The sequence below is a fragment of the Paralichthys olivaceus genome, chromosome 11 (genome assembly GCF_024713975.1).
Source record: "Paralichthys olivaceus isolate ysfri-2021 chromosome 11, ASM2471397v2, whole genome shotgun sequence".
NCBI classification, from domain to species: domain Eukaryota; kingdom Metazoa; phylum Chordata; class Actinopteri; order Pleuronectiformes; family Paralichthyidae; genus Paralichthys; species Paralichthys olivaceus.
This window is the reverse complement of record NC_091103.1, coordinates 16,745,113-16,763,106: the sequence shown is the minus strand read 5'-3', so window position 1 is coordinate 16,763,106 and position 17,994 is coordinate 16,745,113. Positions and strand designations below refer to the sequence as shown.

Genomic DNA, 17,994 nt, shown 5'->3' with positions numbered 1-17,994 from the left:
ACACACAATGCGATGACTATACATATATGTGCAATAACGTATTCACACACACTCCATGCAGATAGAGTTGTTACCACATTTGCTCCAAATGTCACGCTGCTCCTTTGAATGTATATTGTTTTAAAAATGCATTGTATTTAACTTGAACTTGAAACTTGTTAAGAAAGTGCTAAGTTACTGTGTCAAATTTCAGCGTTATCATAATTTTGAACCCTGGGAATAGAATTTGTCCACAAATAACTGTACTTGTAGAACTGAAAGGCAATCTTGTTTCTGGGGGCAGGCCTTCTCAATAAAAATGATCTCTAAAAGATATTCAAAAAATAAAAAAAATATTTCACAAAAAAATATCTATTTGATGCATAAAGCATATAAAACTGAACTAGTCAAGAACAGTACAGGTACCTCAAAACTGTATTTATGTATGATATATTTTATCACCAACCCGAATTTTCACATTAATCTGTGTGTTGTACTATTCACCGAAAAATGTTTTTTTTACTGTAGTTTGTACTCCTGCTCAGTAGGAGGCGGTAGTGCCCCACAAAGTTTGTCTTCAACCACAATACAAACAGAAGAAGTGACGCTCAGGTGACGCCACCAGATCAGAAACTACAGAATTAGTGTCACGTCACAAGAAGGTGTAACATCTGGACGTTCTCCCTCTGGCTCCTGCAGCTGGAGAGTTAAGACTCTCAGGCATTGTTATCAAAGGTAACCGGATTCAAATGAGATCATCGCAGTGAAGAGTCGCTGCTGGTTCAGCAGCAGGAGACAGCACCTTTCAGAATCCCTCTTGTTTGTGTGTATTGTTCATATCCTCTGTAGATTAGTGTGTGATTATAAATATGCATCATAGATCAGAGCTGCACTGAAGCAGCAGGGAAGTCGTCATGTTCACGGAGACTCGTGGAGCGGACACTGGGACCAGAGACAGCTGGGATGGATCTTCATGTTGAGACTGGACCTCAGACTCTTCTTCAGTCCAGCGTCCCACTCAACTTCCTGCTTGAATCTACATCCACGAGTCCTCACCTGCACGTCGCCCTGAGGACTCACTGACCACATCCCCTTCCTTCACATCGTATTCATGTCCAGGTCTAGTCGGCGCTACAAGCCTCTGCTGCAGAGCAACGGCAGCGGCTCCTTCCCCGGCTGTGACCGGGTTCGAATGCCCCGGGCCCGGGTGCTGCTGCTGTGCCTGCTCGGGGTCCTGGTGCTGGCGGTGGTGCTGGGAGTGTATCTGTCCAACGACACCAGCATCGGACAAGTGAACCGTGTACCAGCCGCAGACCTGACCAAAGAGAGGGTAAGAGATATGACAGTAATCCATCCCCTGGTGCTTATAGTATTGTTTTTAATTATTGTCTCCTATTGTCCTATTTATACTTGCACAAATACACCACAGAAAATCCCCTGTATAAGTAAACCTGCTTGGCAATGAAATCTGATTCTGACACAACAGGAGAAGATGCATTATTTAACTAATACAATGACATTACTCTGGTATTTCTATTACTTGATGCTTTATTACTTTTATAGTGTGCTTGTTTTACTCCCCTGTAGTTATTTGACATAGTTCAGCAGTAACAGTATTCATTTAGTAACTTTACACTCACTGTAGATGCCTAAATGTGCTGTTTCCCATGATCACGTGTCTTATTACAGCAGTGACGGCTTCATTCAGATAGAGCCCAACATCACAGGGTAACGTTTGCCTCAAATTTATACATCAGCTCAGATTCTTTTCTTCATTTTTGACAGAAAATAGTAATACGTTCAGTCATACATCCCAGAGTGACGTATCTGAACAAGAGTCCAAGAGATCCAATCAACTTCTTTTATTAAGAAAGAGATTGTTTCCGCCCGACTCACAATATCAGCCTTTGATTGAGATGAGGACAAACTCCACAAAGTAAAACCTCAAACAGGGAAACAGAGGTTATGAAAAATGTTTAGAGGTTTATAAAGTTTATAATTTAAGGTAACAGAATGATAGCAACAGGTAAATAATGACTTTTAGAATTATTACTTTTAGTATTACATGGTTTTACTGAACCTCCTGTCTAATATTTACTTTACAGAACACATTCTCTTCCCACATCTACTTTATTTATCACTGATCTTGTTGTCTCTTCTCCAGTTGTCCCACAAACCCAGCAAATGCTCACCAGCTCAAATCCGCCGCCTGGCCTCTCAGGTGGATGGGACTCGTCTGTGGGAGACTCACCTGAGGCCCATCCTCATAGAGAGGCTGCCAGGGACACAGGGCCACCTGGCTGTACAGCAGGTTAGTGTGAAGCATTAATCATTTCCTTTTCAAAGAAATACACGTTTTCAAGTTTTTTCCCTCCCATATGCTTTAATCAAACCTCTCTTGTTCTGCTTCAGCACATCACCTCCACCCTGTCCTCCCTGTCTGCCGGCTGGTCTATCGACCTGGACTCCTTCAAGTCTCCGACCCCACGAGGCTCGGTCGCCTTCACCAACATAGTTGCCACTCTGGATCCTTCGGCCCCTCGCAGGCTGCTTCTGGTCTGTCACTACGACTCCAAGTTCCTGCCTCCAGACCCCCGTGACCCACAGAGGGTGTTTCTGGGGGCCAGTGACTCAGCAGTGCCTTGTGCTATGATCCTGGAGCTGGCCACTTCTCTGGATGCTCAGCTTAGATCTTTCAAACAACAGGTACGTGTGTTTTCTTTACATGTATGTTGACAGTTGGAGCAAATGTTGACTGATTAGTTTCCAATTAGTTCAATTGGTTGAAGATGACTCTTTCCTGTTTTTCTTCTCATGACAAAGAGTAAAGATCTAAAAGGCTGACAAGAGAATTTTATTTCTTTTTTGCCCTCATACCCTCATTTTTTCTCCCCGCCTGTGCAGCTGCAGTTTAGGATAGAAAATGCTGACTGTGGCCCATTCTATTGAGTGCAGCAGTCATCTGTGTACAGCAGTGTCTTTCCAGAGGCTGTGTTTTATCTAGTCACTGTAGAAATACACATACTTTGATACACACACTGCGACAACCCTGCAGAAAGAAAAATTGGATTCTGTTGCCACTTTCTGTGAAGTGTATTTTAATTTGATTCCCTGTCTTTTCTCAGAAACTTCCCGTCTCCCTTCAGCTTGTGTTCTTCGATGGTGAGGAGTCATTTGAGGAGTGGACAGCCACAGACTCACTGTACGGCTCCCGTCACCTGGCTGAGCGCATGGCCAACACGCCTCACCCTGCTGGCTTCTCACACACTACCATGCTCCATGCTGTGGTGAGCAAACCGTGTTTTACTCTACGCGTCCTCCACGATTGTCCTCTCACATCCTGATCCACACATGTGCTGAATTATAAATAACCAGGTTAAATTTAGCAGAACGGTTAGAGCTCACTCGTGTTTAATGGGCCCCATCACTCTTTGATTTTTCTCATGTAAGTCATGTAAATCAACATAATTGTTTTTAGTCCTATTATCAAGTAGCCACTTCCAAAGAGTGACTTCTCCTTTCTGACTTCCTCCTCTCTCCCTAGGACCTTTTTGTGCTGCTCGACCTGCTCGGAGGTCCTGATCCCCTGATTGCAAATCACTTTGATAACACAGCACGCTGGTTTGACCGTCTGATTGCTGCAGGTAACAACTGGCTGTAAACTAAGTGACTTTAACTGTACAAGATCTAACGCTGCTCTTCATTCTCAGAGAAGAGACTCCATCGACAGGGTCTTTTGACGTCTCACCCCTCGGAGCAGACTTACTTTAGGAAGGATGTTTATCTCGGACCTGTCCAAGACGACCACATCCCCTTCCTTCACAAAGGTGAGTAAAAACTCTTGGGAGGTTTTCCTTCCACCCACTTTGGTCATTTTCTATCAAAGAAATATCACCAAAAAGTTTTAAGCTCGGTTTAGGTGTTGGTGTATTGAGAAAAACTGATCTGTGTGGAACAATACAGGGAAAACAAATCATTTGACAACTTACTAACTCCTAAAATGTGTATAACAGTAGTCAATGGAAATGTGTATAACCCAGGAGGCAGCCCAGGGGCTCCTCCTGGTATTTCTCGTTCATCTGCTTACTTTTACGTCTACTCCATCCCCATGGATGCCAACTGTCTAACTTGAGGTTGTATAAATATTTTGTCCAGCTAAAGATGTACTGGTCATAAAAAGCATATTAAGGATAGTACCTCTTCTACTATTAAGAAGTACCTAAGTAGTGCCTCTTACCCTCTCTCAGGTGTTGTACCATTACTATGTTAGAAAATATTGCCATTTTATCTAGTTTTACTTTGAACATACATTATCCTGGAATCAAGCCATTTTATACATTGTGCTCTATGCGGGCCAGTCAATGTAATCCTGATTGCCACTATAAAACCTGTTACATAAGCCCGGGCTGCATGAGGGGTTGAGATTCTGATAGATTTTTTTAACACCAAGGGGTAATTTGTGCCCACTACCTTGCTATTTACAACATAGCAAATAAGGTGTAAAATACATTTATATACAATATTATATTGCATGAACTCCTTATATTGTAACCAATCACTCAATAACTCATCATTTGATATCATGACCTTATCATAAGTCCTGAAGTTCTTTCACTATTAATTTCATTTTATCATATTAATGTCAGGTTATCCATATACATTCTACTTATCCTTCCTCTCTCCTCTCCCTCCATCTTCCCAGGTGTCCCCGTGCTACACGTCATAGCCACTCCCTTCCCACAGTTCTGGCACACGTTGGACGACAATGAGCAGAACATGCACCGGCCCACCATCGAGAACCTGACCAAGATCATGGCTGTGTTTCTGGCTGAATACCTGGGCTTCTAAACACCAAGACATGAAGACCACTGATCATGTTTACCCTGCACTGGAGTACTCGTGCTTTTGTCACACTGGTTACGAATGAGTGACTCTGTGCATAAGAGGAGTCCCTAGTGAAATGAACTTAACTGAACTGAGATACCAGCTGAACTTTGCCAAAGTCTTGTCTCTGCTGAACTGTTTCCTTACTTTTAACATCATGGAGGAGTTGGAAACATAAAAAATTTAAGTATTAAAGTAATATTTAATTAGCTAAGATAAAATAATCCTTCAATGAGCATGGTGCCTAAGGAGCAGGAAATGTGTGTGTAATTTCACAAGCACTTTTGCTTTATTCCTATGGGAAAAAAAACCTAGCCATATGTTATTCACTACTTTAATGTCATGGAGATGCACTAATGTCTTCTTGAAGACACTCTAATGTGAGCTGCTGTGAACTCGGTGACGATGGTGAATGACGGCTAGAAGATATCTGTGAGTAAATCACTTCACTTTATCTTGATTGATGCTCTTGGCCTTACTACCTGCGGTTCTTACTGGAACTTTTGTGTCAGTTGAATGATATTAAACAACAAATGTTCGTTTACACCACATGAAAGGTGGAGACAAAAGTCTGCTATAAGGTTTAAATGCTTAAATCAGTTTCTGTGAGTATATTTGATGCAGCTTTGTGAAAAAAACACTGAAAGATTCTGCGCCTTGAAACATTCTGTAACTTCCGGAAAATGTCACCAGCGAAGTCTCGTCTTACTTTCCCTTGAACAACCTGAAACCACTTGGGCTTTACAGCACATCTGTGAACCGGTGTATTGAATTGAATCCACCCATATGACGCTTACTTTTAATGACCATCTTGTCCTGTGTTCTATATGTATATGAGTTAAGGTACAATTCTGCTGAGTCATGTTTTGGTAATAAAGCTTAATTTGCAAAGTGTTTTAATGGCACAATTCAAGAAGGAGACAACTGTATTGTAAGTATTAAAAACACATTGGACATGTGAACAGGTGACTCAGATGAAGCCTCCACACGTGTGATGTAGAGAAGGTGGTGGGTGAGAGAGGGGTGGAGGGGGAGGGCCTGAGGTGCTTGTGGTGCCAGGCAGAGTAAGGTGAATATCGGAGGAAGGGTAGGCTTCTCCTGAGGGTGCCCCACAGCCAGCTGCTTCTAAACTGAAGGAAGAAATGAAAAACACAAACCTGAGAGAATAGCACATATTTAATCTCGCATAATATAACCACAAGAGGGTGCTATTATTCTGTGGAAAAACTGAATTGAAGCAAACAATTGTTCTTTCAGTTTGTAGATTGTTTGTGTAGATTATTGGGAGGGCAGGTTGAACTGGAAAGATGGTTATCTTGTATTTGCCTTACAGATAAACTGGTGGCATTTAAACACACACTAAACTACGTCCACTCTGTTTTCAAACAGGAGAAGCATTGAACGATTTTTGGATAAAATAATCAAATGATTATTGAGATAAACTGACAGATTGCTTATGATGAAATAAATACTTACTTGCTACTAAACTTCACTATAATTTTATGATGGACCAATATTACCATGCCTGAGGTTTTCTCTTTATTATTTACCTCCGCCATTGGGTTTTCCCCCCTGTCCGTTTGTTAGTTAGCAGCACAAAAACTACTGGACTTATTACAATGAAACTTGATGGAAGGATTGGATATTGGTTATGGAAGAACCCACTTTCTCTAACATCTCGAGATATGGACTTTCTTTCATTTCCCAGGGAATAATTCATGGATTTGGATGAAAAAATCCAGCATATTTAGGGGACTGATTTCTATTCTATTCTAGTTTGTGAAATGTGGTGCAGCTTGGCTGAATTTAAAGAGACTGTTGGGCCTTGATGGAAAATATGCACACTGAGTGCCATTGATATTTAGTTTTACAAAGCTGAGGAAGCAATATTTAAGTCAATACTCATGTTGCCTCAAACATACAAGGTATTGTATGGGGACTTAAAAGTATTATTCATAAAATCATATTAATCGTATCCCCAGTACTAATATCAACGCTGCAAAGCAACTATAATTATAGAGATGATAGATGAAAGATTCTAAGGTAAAGAAACAATTCGTACAATTTAGATGAAACACACTAGTGAAATAATCACTAGGATTATTTTATATTCAATTTCTGCCAATCAAATATATAAGTGCTGTAAAACTGTGCATACGAGTACTTGTGTAAATTTTATGAATTTCCTTTCTGGCTCTTTCATTGATCGTTTGACAGCAAGCTTTAGACACCTGGCTATCTAGTACATTGTAGTTCACACTAAAAGGTTTAAACAGTTTGGTGTCAGACTTTGTCTACCTAAGAAGTTGGTTTCCTCTTCCTCCCAGATGGTGTGTGGTAGAGGAAACTTTTGTCTTACACGATACTTCCACACAGCTCCAGTGGTTGGCCCCACTGCCTCTCAGCCTGTGTATGTAGCAGGCTCGGAGCCAGAACTGCTGTAGCAGCGGGTGGCTGCATGGGGAGAAGGGGAAGCCCTCCAGCAGCATGCAGCGTTGCCCCTGGTAAAAGGCCACTGCAGTGGAGGCCTCAGCACACTTACAAGCTCCCCAGGGCAGGAGGAGGAAAAAGAGGCGGTGGAAAGGGAAGAGTGCGGAAGAAATCAGCCAGACGATCCATGCAACAGCTCTGTAGAAGGACCTCACACACAAAAAACACCTTTTCAACTGTGAAGGTCAGTTGTGGAAGCTGGAAGTCGTGAGATGTAAGCGGAACCAAAGGCTGTCACATGGGCTGTATCTCCGAACAGCCCATGTGAGGCCTCTGTGGAGCTTTGTCTTGCATGTGTTTATTATAACTCATCATTTTCTCTGTAAAATGTAATCACATGTAATCTGGCACCATCAGGGTTATGAAAACACCCTATTCATCCCTCCCTCCTTCTCTGTGCACATACACACCCTCACACACATTCTGGCCCTTTGCAATTGTACCAGCATCAACCCACAGAGCAAGAGACAGTGTGGCGGTTACTCAGTGTGGACAGAAAACACATTTGTATAAAATGTTTTTACCTAAAACACATCACCATATTTTAAATGTTGTTTATTACAATATCGTATAATATAAAAAATAGAATGCATTTGAATACAAAACAAATTAGGAGAAAACAAAACCCTTGAACGACAGACACATGATCCCTTTCTTAACTTTAAAAAAAAGTCAATCAACATACAATATCTTTGGTTACATCTGGAGTCATAAATGTGATGTGACAGGAAGGAGAGTACAAAACGAATGCCACGCTACAAACACACAGGGCCACAGATGTGCATGTGCCCTCACTGGCTTTTACTGACATACTTTGGCAAGAAATGGCTCAAATAACCAAATGCAAGCTACAATCTTTTCATAAATGAAGAGCACATTTCCCTTTATCCTTAACTGATATAAATGATTAATAAAATTCACACTAAAATTGATTTGTCCATGCCATTTCACTATCTAACAAACAACTTTCAAATTTATAACTAGAGGGGGGGGGGGTAACCCATTTCATAATGACCTCAAAATCAATACCTGTAGTCTGAGATTGTGAAACCTCAGTTTGCACAACAATGTGACGTTCCGAGTGAAAATGAATATCATTTCCTATCATTTTCCCCAATGACTCCTTTTCTTTCTTTAAAACTAAAAAACAGATTGATACATGCTTTAAATAGATTAAATGTACAAAAGAGACAAACAACAGACATACCAATAATAAAAAAAACAACAACACATAAGCCATTCCTGTAACTAGATGCAACACTGAAGTATATTTTTGTGTACCTTAATTGGCCAAAGATTTGACTGCTACCTGTGTTATGACAGTTGGAATCTCAGACAGGTTTAAACTGGAGCAATTCCATACGTTTACAACAGATTTCACTGATCCGTTTTCTGATTGACCTGTTCTTGGAATTAGAGATTACAATTTTCCATTTAAAAAGAAAAAAGGGCATTTCCAAGCTGACTATGATTTGCACCACTGTCATAACATCATGGCAACCCAGCGTAAACATTGTGTGAATGAAATGTGCAAAATATACAAAAAGAAGAGGAGACAGGTTTGACTGTACAACCAAAACTGTCACATTAGGATTTCACTACAGATCAAACTGTTACAGAAATGGACGTCAATTTTTTTTTTAAAACCACAAAGCTTTAAAATAAGGCACTTGTCAATATCAACAGATTTTGGATGCACGTGACAACAAGTGTCACTTAGTGGGGTCACAGCAAACCTTTTAGTGTAATGCTTCTTATAAAAGCTCAGTATTTCAAAGCTCCTTTTCACCTCCCAAGAGCACCAACCTTTTGACTCAGCCACTGTGTCACTTAGTGTCCTATAAAGTACTAAACTTGCATTGCATAGAGTATCAACCCTTTTATTTCCTGTGGCATATTTTTTACTAATGCAGAGCAGCGTCCTCAGTGGAAAACTGCATTTAGTCATTTAAAACGGTTTACTGATAAAATGGAAGTAGGCTTGCATGTGTAAAGGGGAGTTCCTGTATTTTTCAAACATGTTTTTCAAACATGTGGTGCATATATTTAAACTATGTTTGTAAATGTGGGTGTGTAAATAAATGATACTTACAAAAACCATAAATTTGGTGCAGTAGATTGTGTCTGCCTGCAGCCTGGCGGGAGTGGCCACAATGTAATCTAATGGGGCAACTGTTAAAGTCTAGGAAATATCCACTAAAAGTATTTTTTTCAGCCAATAAAGGGCTCAAATTGTTTTTCTGGGCCTTTACTAAGAATCTGGCAACATTACACATGACTCACTTGAGGAGAGGTCTCCTTGTCAAGTCTCGTGAGACTTGAGTTGTTGCAGGAAGACGGACTGGAAACATTAGTGAGAGAGAGAGAAAGGGAGAGGAGATTAGATTTCACTGAGAGAAACTATAATGGCTGAATCTTTTTCTGACGTGTTTGATCTGGAGTATACAGACTAACAGCTCCTACCAATCAAAGAGGTTAAAAAGAGAGGAGGTACGGGCAGGGGCACGGTTGCAACGGTTCTGCTGAGCAAGACATGTGTAATGTTGAGCAAAAATCCAGAATAACAATTTTAAACTTCAATTGGTTAGTTTAGTTGACCTTTCATACCCAGGTTGAAAAATGCCAAAATCCCCCTTTAAACCTAGGCTTCAGTAACAAGTATGAATAAAACATTGTATCGTCTTTGAGGATGAAATAGTTGAGGAAAACATATCTCGGCTGATTTACATAAAGCTCAACCAACTCAACTCACGTCTGCTTGTGAGGAATCAAATCTTCACCGAGTTCCTGGAGTGTGGGTAGAACAATGTGTTCAGGCTTCAAGCAACAAAAGAAAACCTAACTCCTGAACAGTCAGGAAAGTATTTCAAGACGTATCCCTCAGCCAGAGAGTCCTGTAAACTGTGTAGTTATTGTGTGGTGGATCCTCAGTGAACTACTTCCACTGCCAGAAAAAAACCCCAGGCATCTTTTTTTCTAGGGACAGCTGAACTTTGTACGCAGTTCAGAAAACTGCAGTGAAGAGTGGAGAGACTCTGCAGAGCTGTGATGTTCTGTATGATTTTTGCACCAGGACCTGTAACTGGGTCAAGCAGACAAAAGTGTGTCTGAACCAGCAGATGAATATAATCACCATTTCACATCCATGTGACACAGAGCTGCAGAGGGTTTGTCTCAGAAGTGCCAGCAAAGACCTCTATGGTATCAGGGCCCCACTGAGAGAGAACCTCAGTATACTGTAAAACACATTTGTGTCTTTGAGGGTTAGACAATGTGAAATAAAATATTTCAGATCAATAAAATCACAAACAGCGGGGTCTGTAACCTTCTGTATGTTGAATCGTTTTTTGGTGCCGCATGGGGTTTCACAAGCCAAGCTCATCGTCTACAGGGACAGACTGGAGCTGAGTAAGAATCTTGGAGTCCCCATCCATTTCCTCTGGATTTCCGAGAGGTGAGCCGACTTCCACGTCCTGCTCCGGAGAGGGGCTTCCCAGAAGCAGCGACTCTCCTCCCGGGAGGCCTAACAGAGCCGGGTCTACGGGTAGGTCCCCCTTGCCGCGGACATCGAACAGAGTTAGACTTGCTGATGTGGAGAGGGGCACGGGACTCCACACCGGCTGGGGCAAGAGGGTGTTGGGTGTGATTCCACTGTACATGGGACTGAGGGTGAGCATGCTCTCTGGGGTGAGAGTGTTTGGCAGCGTGGGGGTGACGGAATGGTCCAGAGTATGAGGGGATGGAACGGCAGGTGTCTGGCTGGTTGCAGCCCCAGTCTCTGGAGCGTAATATGGAGGAGAGGAGTTGATGAAGTTCAGAGGAGATAATGTGAGGCCACTGGGAGTTTGTCCTGAGGTGGTGAGTGGCTGGGTGGACACAGGAGGGGTGGAAGGGGTGAGAGCGGGGCTCAATACATTAGTGGAGATGGTTGGAGCTTCTGCGACTGGTTTCAAGGGCAAGCTGGTGAGTTGAATGCCTGCAGGGATTGTCAGAATCAGCTTGCCTTGCTGGACACTCAGGTAGGGGCTTCCACCGAGGAGCAGGTTACCTGCAGATGTGACAAGTGTTAAGTTTACTCTCTCAAACAACAGGAGCACCAGTACAGAGCTTTTTACTGCTTTACTTATACGCTGCAAATTAATTTACAGATCAGTACGAGTACAGTACAGACAAATGTCAAGCAATTATACTGTTGCCAAATATAGATCGAACATCTTGTTCCTTTCCACCATCACAAACATAAATGCATTAACTATTCAGTTATAACTATAACAACTAAAGTCACAAACCATTTTCAGATTTATTGCTGCTGTTGTTGCACATTATACTATAACCTCCGAGAGTTCACGTCTTCACGCTGCTTGTTTGACCATTAGTCCAAATCAAAAGCTATTCAGGTTAATATCTTATGTGACAAAGGAAAACAAACATTTTGAAAATGATTTAAAAACCTGATCAATTATCACAACAGTTGCTGGTTAATCTTCTGCCAGTTTACTTATGGTTTCAGCTATGTTACATTTGCATGTATCCAATTAATTCAGTTTACCTGGAGCAGCAGAGGGCAGCTGGATGATCCCAGAGTTGAGGAGTTGCACACCTGGGGCCATGCTGGTTGGGGGACCCACGCTCTGAATGGGCCTCAGCTGGTTTATCCTAACAGGACCCTGCGCCATTGCCCCAGCAGCAGGGGCTGAAGTCAGGATCTGTAGGGGCACTCCAGCAGAGGGCATAGAGAGAGAAGAACAGGTAGGTACCACTTGGGGGAAAGAGAATGTGGGGGAGGCTTGGATGGAGGAGACAGGGACCAGCTGAGGCATGGAGAGCGGGACTAACTGTGTCGCTGTGGTGCCTTTGACTATTTGTGTTGGGGAGGAGATGGACATGACATGTGGGGCCTGGATTTTGAGGGGTGTGGAGTTTGTGATCTGGTCGCCCAGTTGGTGTGCTATCTGCTGTGGCAGCTGATTGTTGTTAAGCTGTGAGACAGAGACTATATTTCGGGCACCTTCGGGCAGAGTTGTTGAAGCATCCTGCTGATGCTGTACCAGTCTGTTTCCTGTGGTCGCCGTCAGGGGGCTTTGAAACAAAGGGGCTGATGAGGTGAGGGGTGATACTGGGACCAACTGAGGACACTGAGACAACTGGGTTCCTGAAGAGTGCTGGACCAGCTGGGAGACAGGTATACCCTGGATGGAAGGCACAACCTGGGGCAGAGAGAAGACCTGAGGGATGGCGCTGTTGGAGGACACCACAGAGATAGAGGGATTTAACTGGGTGCTGGATAAAATGACCTTCTCCCTTGCCTGACTGGAGTAAGGCACAGCAGCACTGGAGATGACCAGGCCTGCAGACGACATAGAGGCTGGGAGGGCGAGGGACTCCTGGGGGTTCTGTGTTAAGACTAGTGAAGGGAGACTGCTTGGGGAGGACAGAGTTGGTGAAGAGGGAGATAAAGATGAAGAGGAGGAGGAAGATACTGTCTGGCTGCTGCCCTCTGAGTCATGCACATTGATGTAATCGATTTCATGACCACTCACTGTCTTGGTGTGAAGAGGAAGCGAGATGACAGATGGATGGTTTGATACTGGGGTGGTGTTAGTGCTGAGAACTGGAAGACTGCTTGTTTTGGTCTCCATGGCAGATACCTGCTCCGCCACAGAGGCCGTGTGATGTTGCTGCTGCACATCCAAACTGGATTTGGTTATGACTTGAGCCCCGTTCAGTATCAAAGGAGGGCTGGCTGTAACAGGACTCAGTGTGACTGTCTGGCAATCGCCCAAGCTCAGCCCGTTAATTATGACACCAGCGCCGGTGCTGGAGATCAGGGAATTCCCATTGAGCAGCAATGGCTGAGAGGGCGTGAGGAAGCCACTGGAGCCATTGAGGATGAGCTGGCCTCCCGTGCTGCAGGGGACTGCAGAGAGAGAGATGATGGACGCTGTGGAGACAGCAGCCTCCTCCGGTTTGTCGGGGGTGTCGTCCATGGCGCTCACCTCGTCATCGGTGCTGTGGTTTCCATCAGACTCACTGAAATGGAGGGGGAAAAAATTGGTCAAGTTTGAGCTCTTGACATTAGATGACAGAGCAATTATATGGTTTTTGATTTTTTTTTTAAATGCTTGACAATACAAATGTTTTACGGTCAATCTTAAACAAATAGTCTAAGACAACACTTCCAGGGACTCGACTTTACTCACAGTCTTAATGTAACATGCATTATTGAATCGGTTTAGATAACTGTACATGATTAGCCAACAGAATTAAGTGTCTGATAATTGAACAGAGTATCTGTGCACTGGATCTTAGCTCCTGATGCCCATTAGATAAAAAAAATACAAGGTCGCCACCATCAGGCTTAATCTTATAACACCATTTATGAGAAGTTTGTAAATCTGCATGAGGACTGAAAAGCACACTTTTATATGAAACCTTCTAATTTGTATTTTGTTTTGCAGCTTAATAGATTTTTTTGTTTTGTTTAGGATATTTAAGTGTATAATATATTGCAGCATTTACTTTATTAACTCCTAAATTGTTGATATTTAAATGAAAAAGTAAAATATTATATTTAATATTTTTCTCATCACGTCACACACGTCATCATCTGTCAGAATAACAATATTCTCAATATGCTCAATGAGTGCAGCCTGGCCAATTTTATTAGAAATACTAAATATTTAAATAATTGTTCAATATTTTAATGGTCACTTTAGAACTCATATTTAAATGTGACATTTTAGGTAATATTGGTCAAATGCTACCTTTTATTCAGCTAAGCTATTTTTACCTTGTTTATATATACACCATGTATCTAGTGATTAAACCATCGATTAATTATCTAGTGGGGGCCACAAGGGGACTGGAGCCATTCCCAGCCAACATAGGGCGAGAGGGGGGGTACACCCTAGACAGATCTCCAGCGTATTGCAGGCCCAACATACAAAAACTAACAACCATTCAAATCTACGGACAATTATGAGTCACCAATTAACCTAACCCCAATCTTCATGTCTATGGAACATGCAAACTCCTGAAGTCCCTGGCTGAACTGGGATTCAAACCAGAAACATTCTTGTTGTGAGGGGACAGTGCTAACTATTGCATCACCACGCCACCAATACATTTTATCAGACTCTTTAAAGATGTCAACAAACTATTTATAGATTTTCACAAACTCCCTAGTTCCCTTCATGTGCCATGAATTATTTATTATCTGGGATAACACTGTCTCACAATGTTAAATAATCAACAAAAAGAAAAATCGTGGATCAACCAAAATTGAATGGGTTCTTCCCTGACCCATACTGCATCCTTCCACCAGGTTTCTTGAAAATCCATCAACTGATTTTTGTAGTCTTACTCACAAACAAACCAACAAACGTGTAAACATCATTTCCATGACGGACGTAACAAACTGTTTTAAAAGAGAAATAGAAATTAAACACCTACGATTAGACTCAATTTAATAATCAAAGTTTTCTCCTGTGTGTTGAATAGATATATCAGTGGTTAACGTATGATAAATGCTGGCAACTGTTCATTGTCTCATCGTTCTCTTTACTTTCCTTTTACACTACTGCACATATTCTGCAGTGGATCGGCTTAAAACTTGTGCAGACACGAAGACAAAGCTGGACCAGATTTCTAGAAACTTAACTGAACTCAGTGTCTGTGTGTTAGAAAGTGTATCATGCTCCTCTCGCTGCAGACAAACCCTCCAGTCTGATAACACAGATCTGCTTTACTCTCTCCTATCACCTCAGACCTCAGACCCCCTCTGCTTGGAGAAATAATCACAGTAAAACTCAATGATATCAGCCTGTGTGTGTGTGTATGGGGGGGGGGGGGTTCTTTCACCCCTCCACCTCCCCTAGAACATAAACTGGTTACTCTGTTTTTAACCTGGCTCTGCAGGCCCAGAGCAGAGGGTGCAGGCATTTCAGGAAACTTGAGCCATGTTGGGCGCCTGGATCTCACATTTCATAACAAAGCAACATGGCTCTTGGGTCTCAGACCTGTGTGGCTTCAGTGCTGTCAAAAACCCTCCTCTGTCCTCCTGGTCACTTTTATTTTTAGTTGTCTGTTTAATGTGTGCATGGAGCTGCAGTCAGAGCTGCCCTGTGTGGTGCTGGGCCTTGTTTACCAGGAAGATGTGTGAGGTTTCTGAATGATCCCTTGTTATGAAACACAAAGTAACACGTTATTCTAAAAAAAGAGGGGAGGTTAAACATGTGTCACGCTAGATTAGGACTTTGAAAACGGATTTAAAGTGAATCTGGATTCATGCAGCAGCGGATTTATGTTCCCAGTGCTCTTGCCTTTTGCTGTGGGTGCCGGACGGGGTCCTGTCCCTCTGCCTGCGGTTCTTGAACCAGTTGCTGACCTGTGTGAGGGACAGTCCGGTTACTTTGGCCAGATTCTTCTTCTCGTCCGGTGTGGGGTACCGGTTGTTCTTGTAGCAATCCTTCAGGGCGTTCCGGGACTTCTCCTTGAAGCAGTACACCGTCTCCTCTCCGTCCCAAATGGTTTTGGGTAAGGGGAACTTCTTTCTCAGCCGGTACTTGTCCACTGCGCCCAGGTTGCGGCCCCGGGACCTCTCCGCCTCCTTGTAGCGGGCTTTCAGGTACAGGTCCTGCAGGAAGCCGTGGTTGGACGCGTGGAAGTCGTGGCTCTCCAGGATGGCGTACAGCTCCTTGAACTCCTCCCGGTGGAAAGCCACCAGAGCCTGGGCCTTCAGCAGAGTCTCGTTGCCACGTAGCAGCTCGGACGAAGGAGGTATGGTGGAGAGAAACCTCCACAGGCGATCCACATTACCCGCCTGCAGGAGGGCCTCGCACAGACACGAGACCTGGTCCGTGGAAAAACTCAGAGCCGACTTCTGGAAACTTTGGAGCAGTTCTTCCGCAACTTGGACCGCGTCTTTCTCCGCTTTGGGCTCCGGGGCCGTCGGCTCCTCTGGGCTGTTTTCGGATTGTTCTGTGGGCTCCAAAGACAAGGAAGCCATTTTTACTTTAACTTTTTTTCCACCCGTAGTTCCTCCTCCTCCTCCTCCTCCTCCTCTCTCTCTTTCTCTCCCAGTCTCCTGCAGATACCAGGGTCTGTGACCAGCAGCCGCCACGCCCATTCACCCTAACTCATATTTTCGTCAAAAGTCCAACTTAGTTATAAAATAAGAAATATGAAATAAACACATTTATTATTATACATCTCGTTTTTACACCTTTTTCCTCTGTAACATTGTTTTATTTCTATATCTGCGTCCTAAAGCGGTGTGATCTTTAAGTTAACTTGTTAATTATTGATTTGATTTTTAACTGTTTCCTACATGGTTTCCATTTTGAACTTTTGAAGCAGGGTGCTTTAAAAGTGTGCCATGTAAATAAAGTTTGTTATTGCTTAAATGTATCCCATAAATTACTTCATATAACACTTCTCATATCTGCTGTTGGATAAAACTAGTTCCATGGAAATATTTGTGTGTTTATTTATTTAATACATTTTATTGTTGTTTTGTGAATACATGTGTGCCATACAAGTGTAATATTATTGTTATTATTATTGACAATATCCTATAGAGCCCATAGCAATGCACTTGTGGTAAAGATGAAATGGCCGGACAACTTCAGAAAATAAAGGATTAACCTTGATTATTTTCTCTCTTTTAAAATATCAAAAACTGACAGCTTACATTTCTGTGTCCAGGCCTTGACCTGAACATCACAGATTCATAACTGTGAGTCAGAAAGAAATGGGTATGGTCGTTAAGATGTAATAAAATATATGAACTGCAGATGAGGAGTGAAGGAGGACAAATAGGGTTGCAGAGCTGCACCTCCATCAAAAACCGAAGGTAGTTCTATGGGCTTGTCTGAGGCCCTGTTCAGCTTTTCCCTGGCTGATTTGTGGTTGAGGCTCTCTGCATAGTTTGATCTTCTTTCTTTTTCTGCCCACACATGCTGTTATCTGTGATCTGTTCCATGTGGTCGTTGAATACTTAAGTTTTACCACATGTCCACTATCAAGAAAAGGCTTGTTTTTATGGGGAGTTTTTTATCAAGCAGGAGGAGGAAAAAATAGAGAATTTGTATTTAATATCCTTAATGCATTATATACTTAAAATCATACAGTTATTATAATTGGACCTAAACCCTGCATGGTCATTTGCTGGTTGCCATTGATGTTTCATGGCTGGTATTGCCATACAGATTAATTAAAAGTATAATGTTTTGTACTGATGGTTGATACTAGTCTTGATAGGATAAAAAAAGGAAACTATCATGTAAGATCATATCCTGGGCACATGGAGCTCTTGAGTGTGTGTAATAATAACCTCTTTGACAGCTGTGGCTTGTATTCACATATTAAATTTGTTATTCACCATTAAAAACTTTCTGGGTCTTCAAACAAATATCTGTGTTGATGAAGTAGTCACCACAGAATAGTCAAACGTATTCCTAATGTTTGTCAAAGTATTCTGTTGAATATTTATGGAGAAGAAAGCTACTACTAATGCATTCTCAACATAAATGATGACATATTTCACTCCCTTACATAATAGCATTAGTAAGTAATGCTTTTAAGGATGAAAATAGATATCATGAATGCAATAAGGAACAGTCCGCAGGTCCTTTTTACCCA

General features: G+C 42.3%; 2 protein-coding genes across 2 annotated transcripts; one reads left to right on the top strand and one right to left on the bottom strand.

The window, feature by feature from the left end:
* Nucleotides 1-562: 562 nt before the first annotated feature.
* On the top strand, nt 563-5,757 carry qpctla (glutaminyl-peptide cyclotransferase-like a). The gene is made up of 8 exons (XM_020088448.2): nt 563-714; nt 860-1,309; nt 2,144-2,290; nt 2,392-2,685; nt 3,105-3,266; nt 3,524-3,623; nt 3,690-3,806; nt 4,682-5,757. The coding sequence occupies exons 2-8, from the start codon at nt 1,091-1,093 to the stop codon at nt 4,825-4,827; spliced, it is 1,185 nt and encodes a 394-aa protein (XP_019944007.1). The 5' UTR covers nt 563-714; nt 860-1,090; the 3' UTR covers nt 4,828-5,757.
* Nucleotides 5,758-7,893: 2,136 nt separating this feature from the next.
* six5 (SIX homeobox 5) lies at nt 7,894-16,619 on the bottom strand. The gene is made up of 3 exons (XM_020088487.2): nt 15,675-16,619; nt 11,903-13,383; nt 7,894-11,401 (listed from the first exon to the last, which is right to left on the bottom strand). Exons 1-3 carry the CDS (start codon nt 16,478-16,480, stop codon nt 10,719-10,721), a joined length of 2,970 nt encoding a protein of 989 aa, XP_019944046.2. The 5' UTR covers nt 16,481-16,619; the 3' UTR covers nt 7,894-10,718.
* Nucleotides 16,620-17,994: the final 1,375 nt, after the last annotated feature.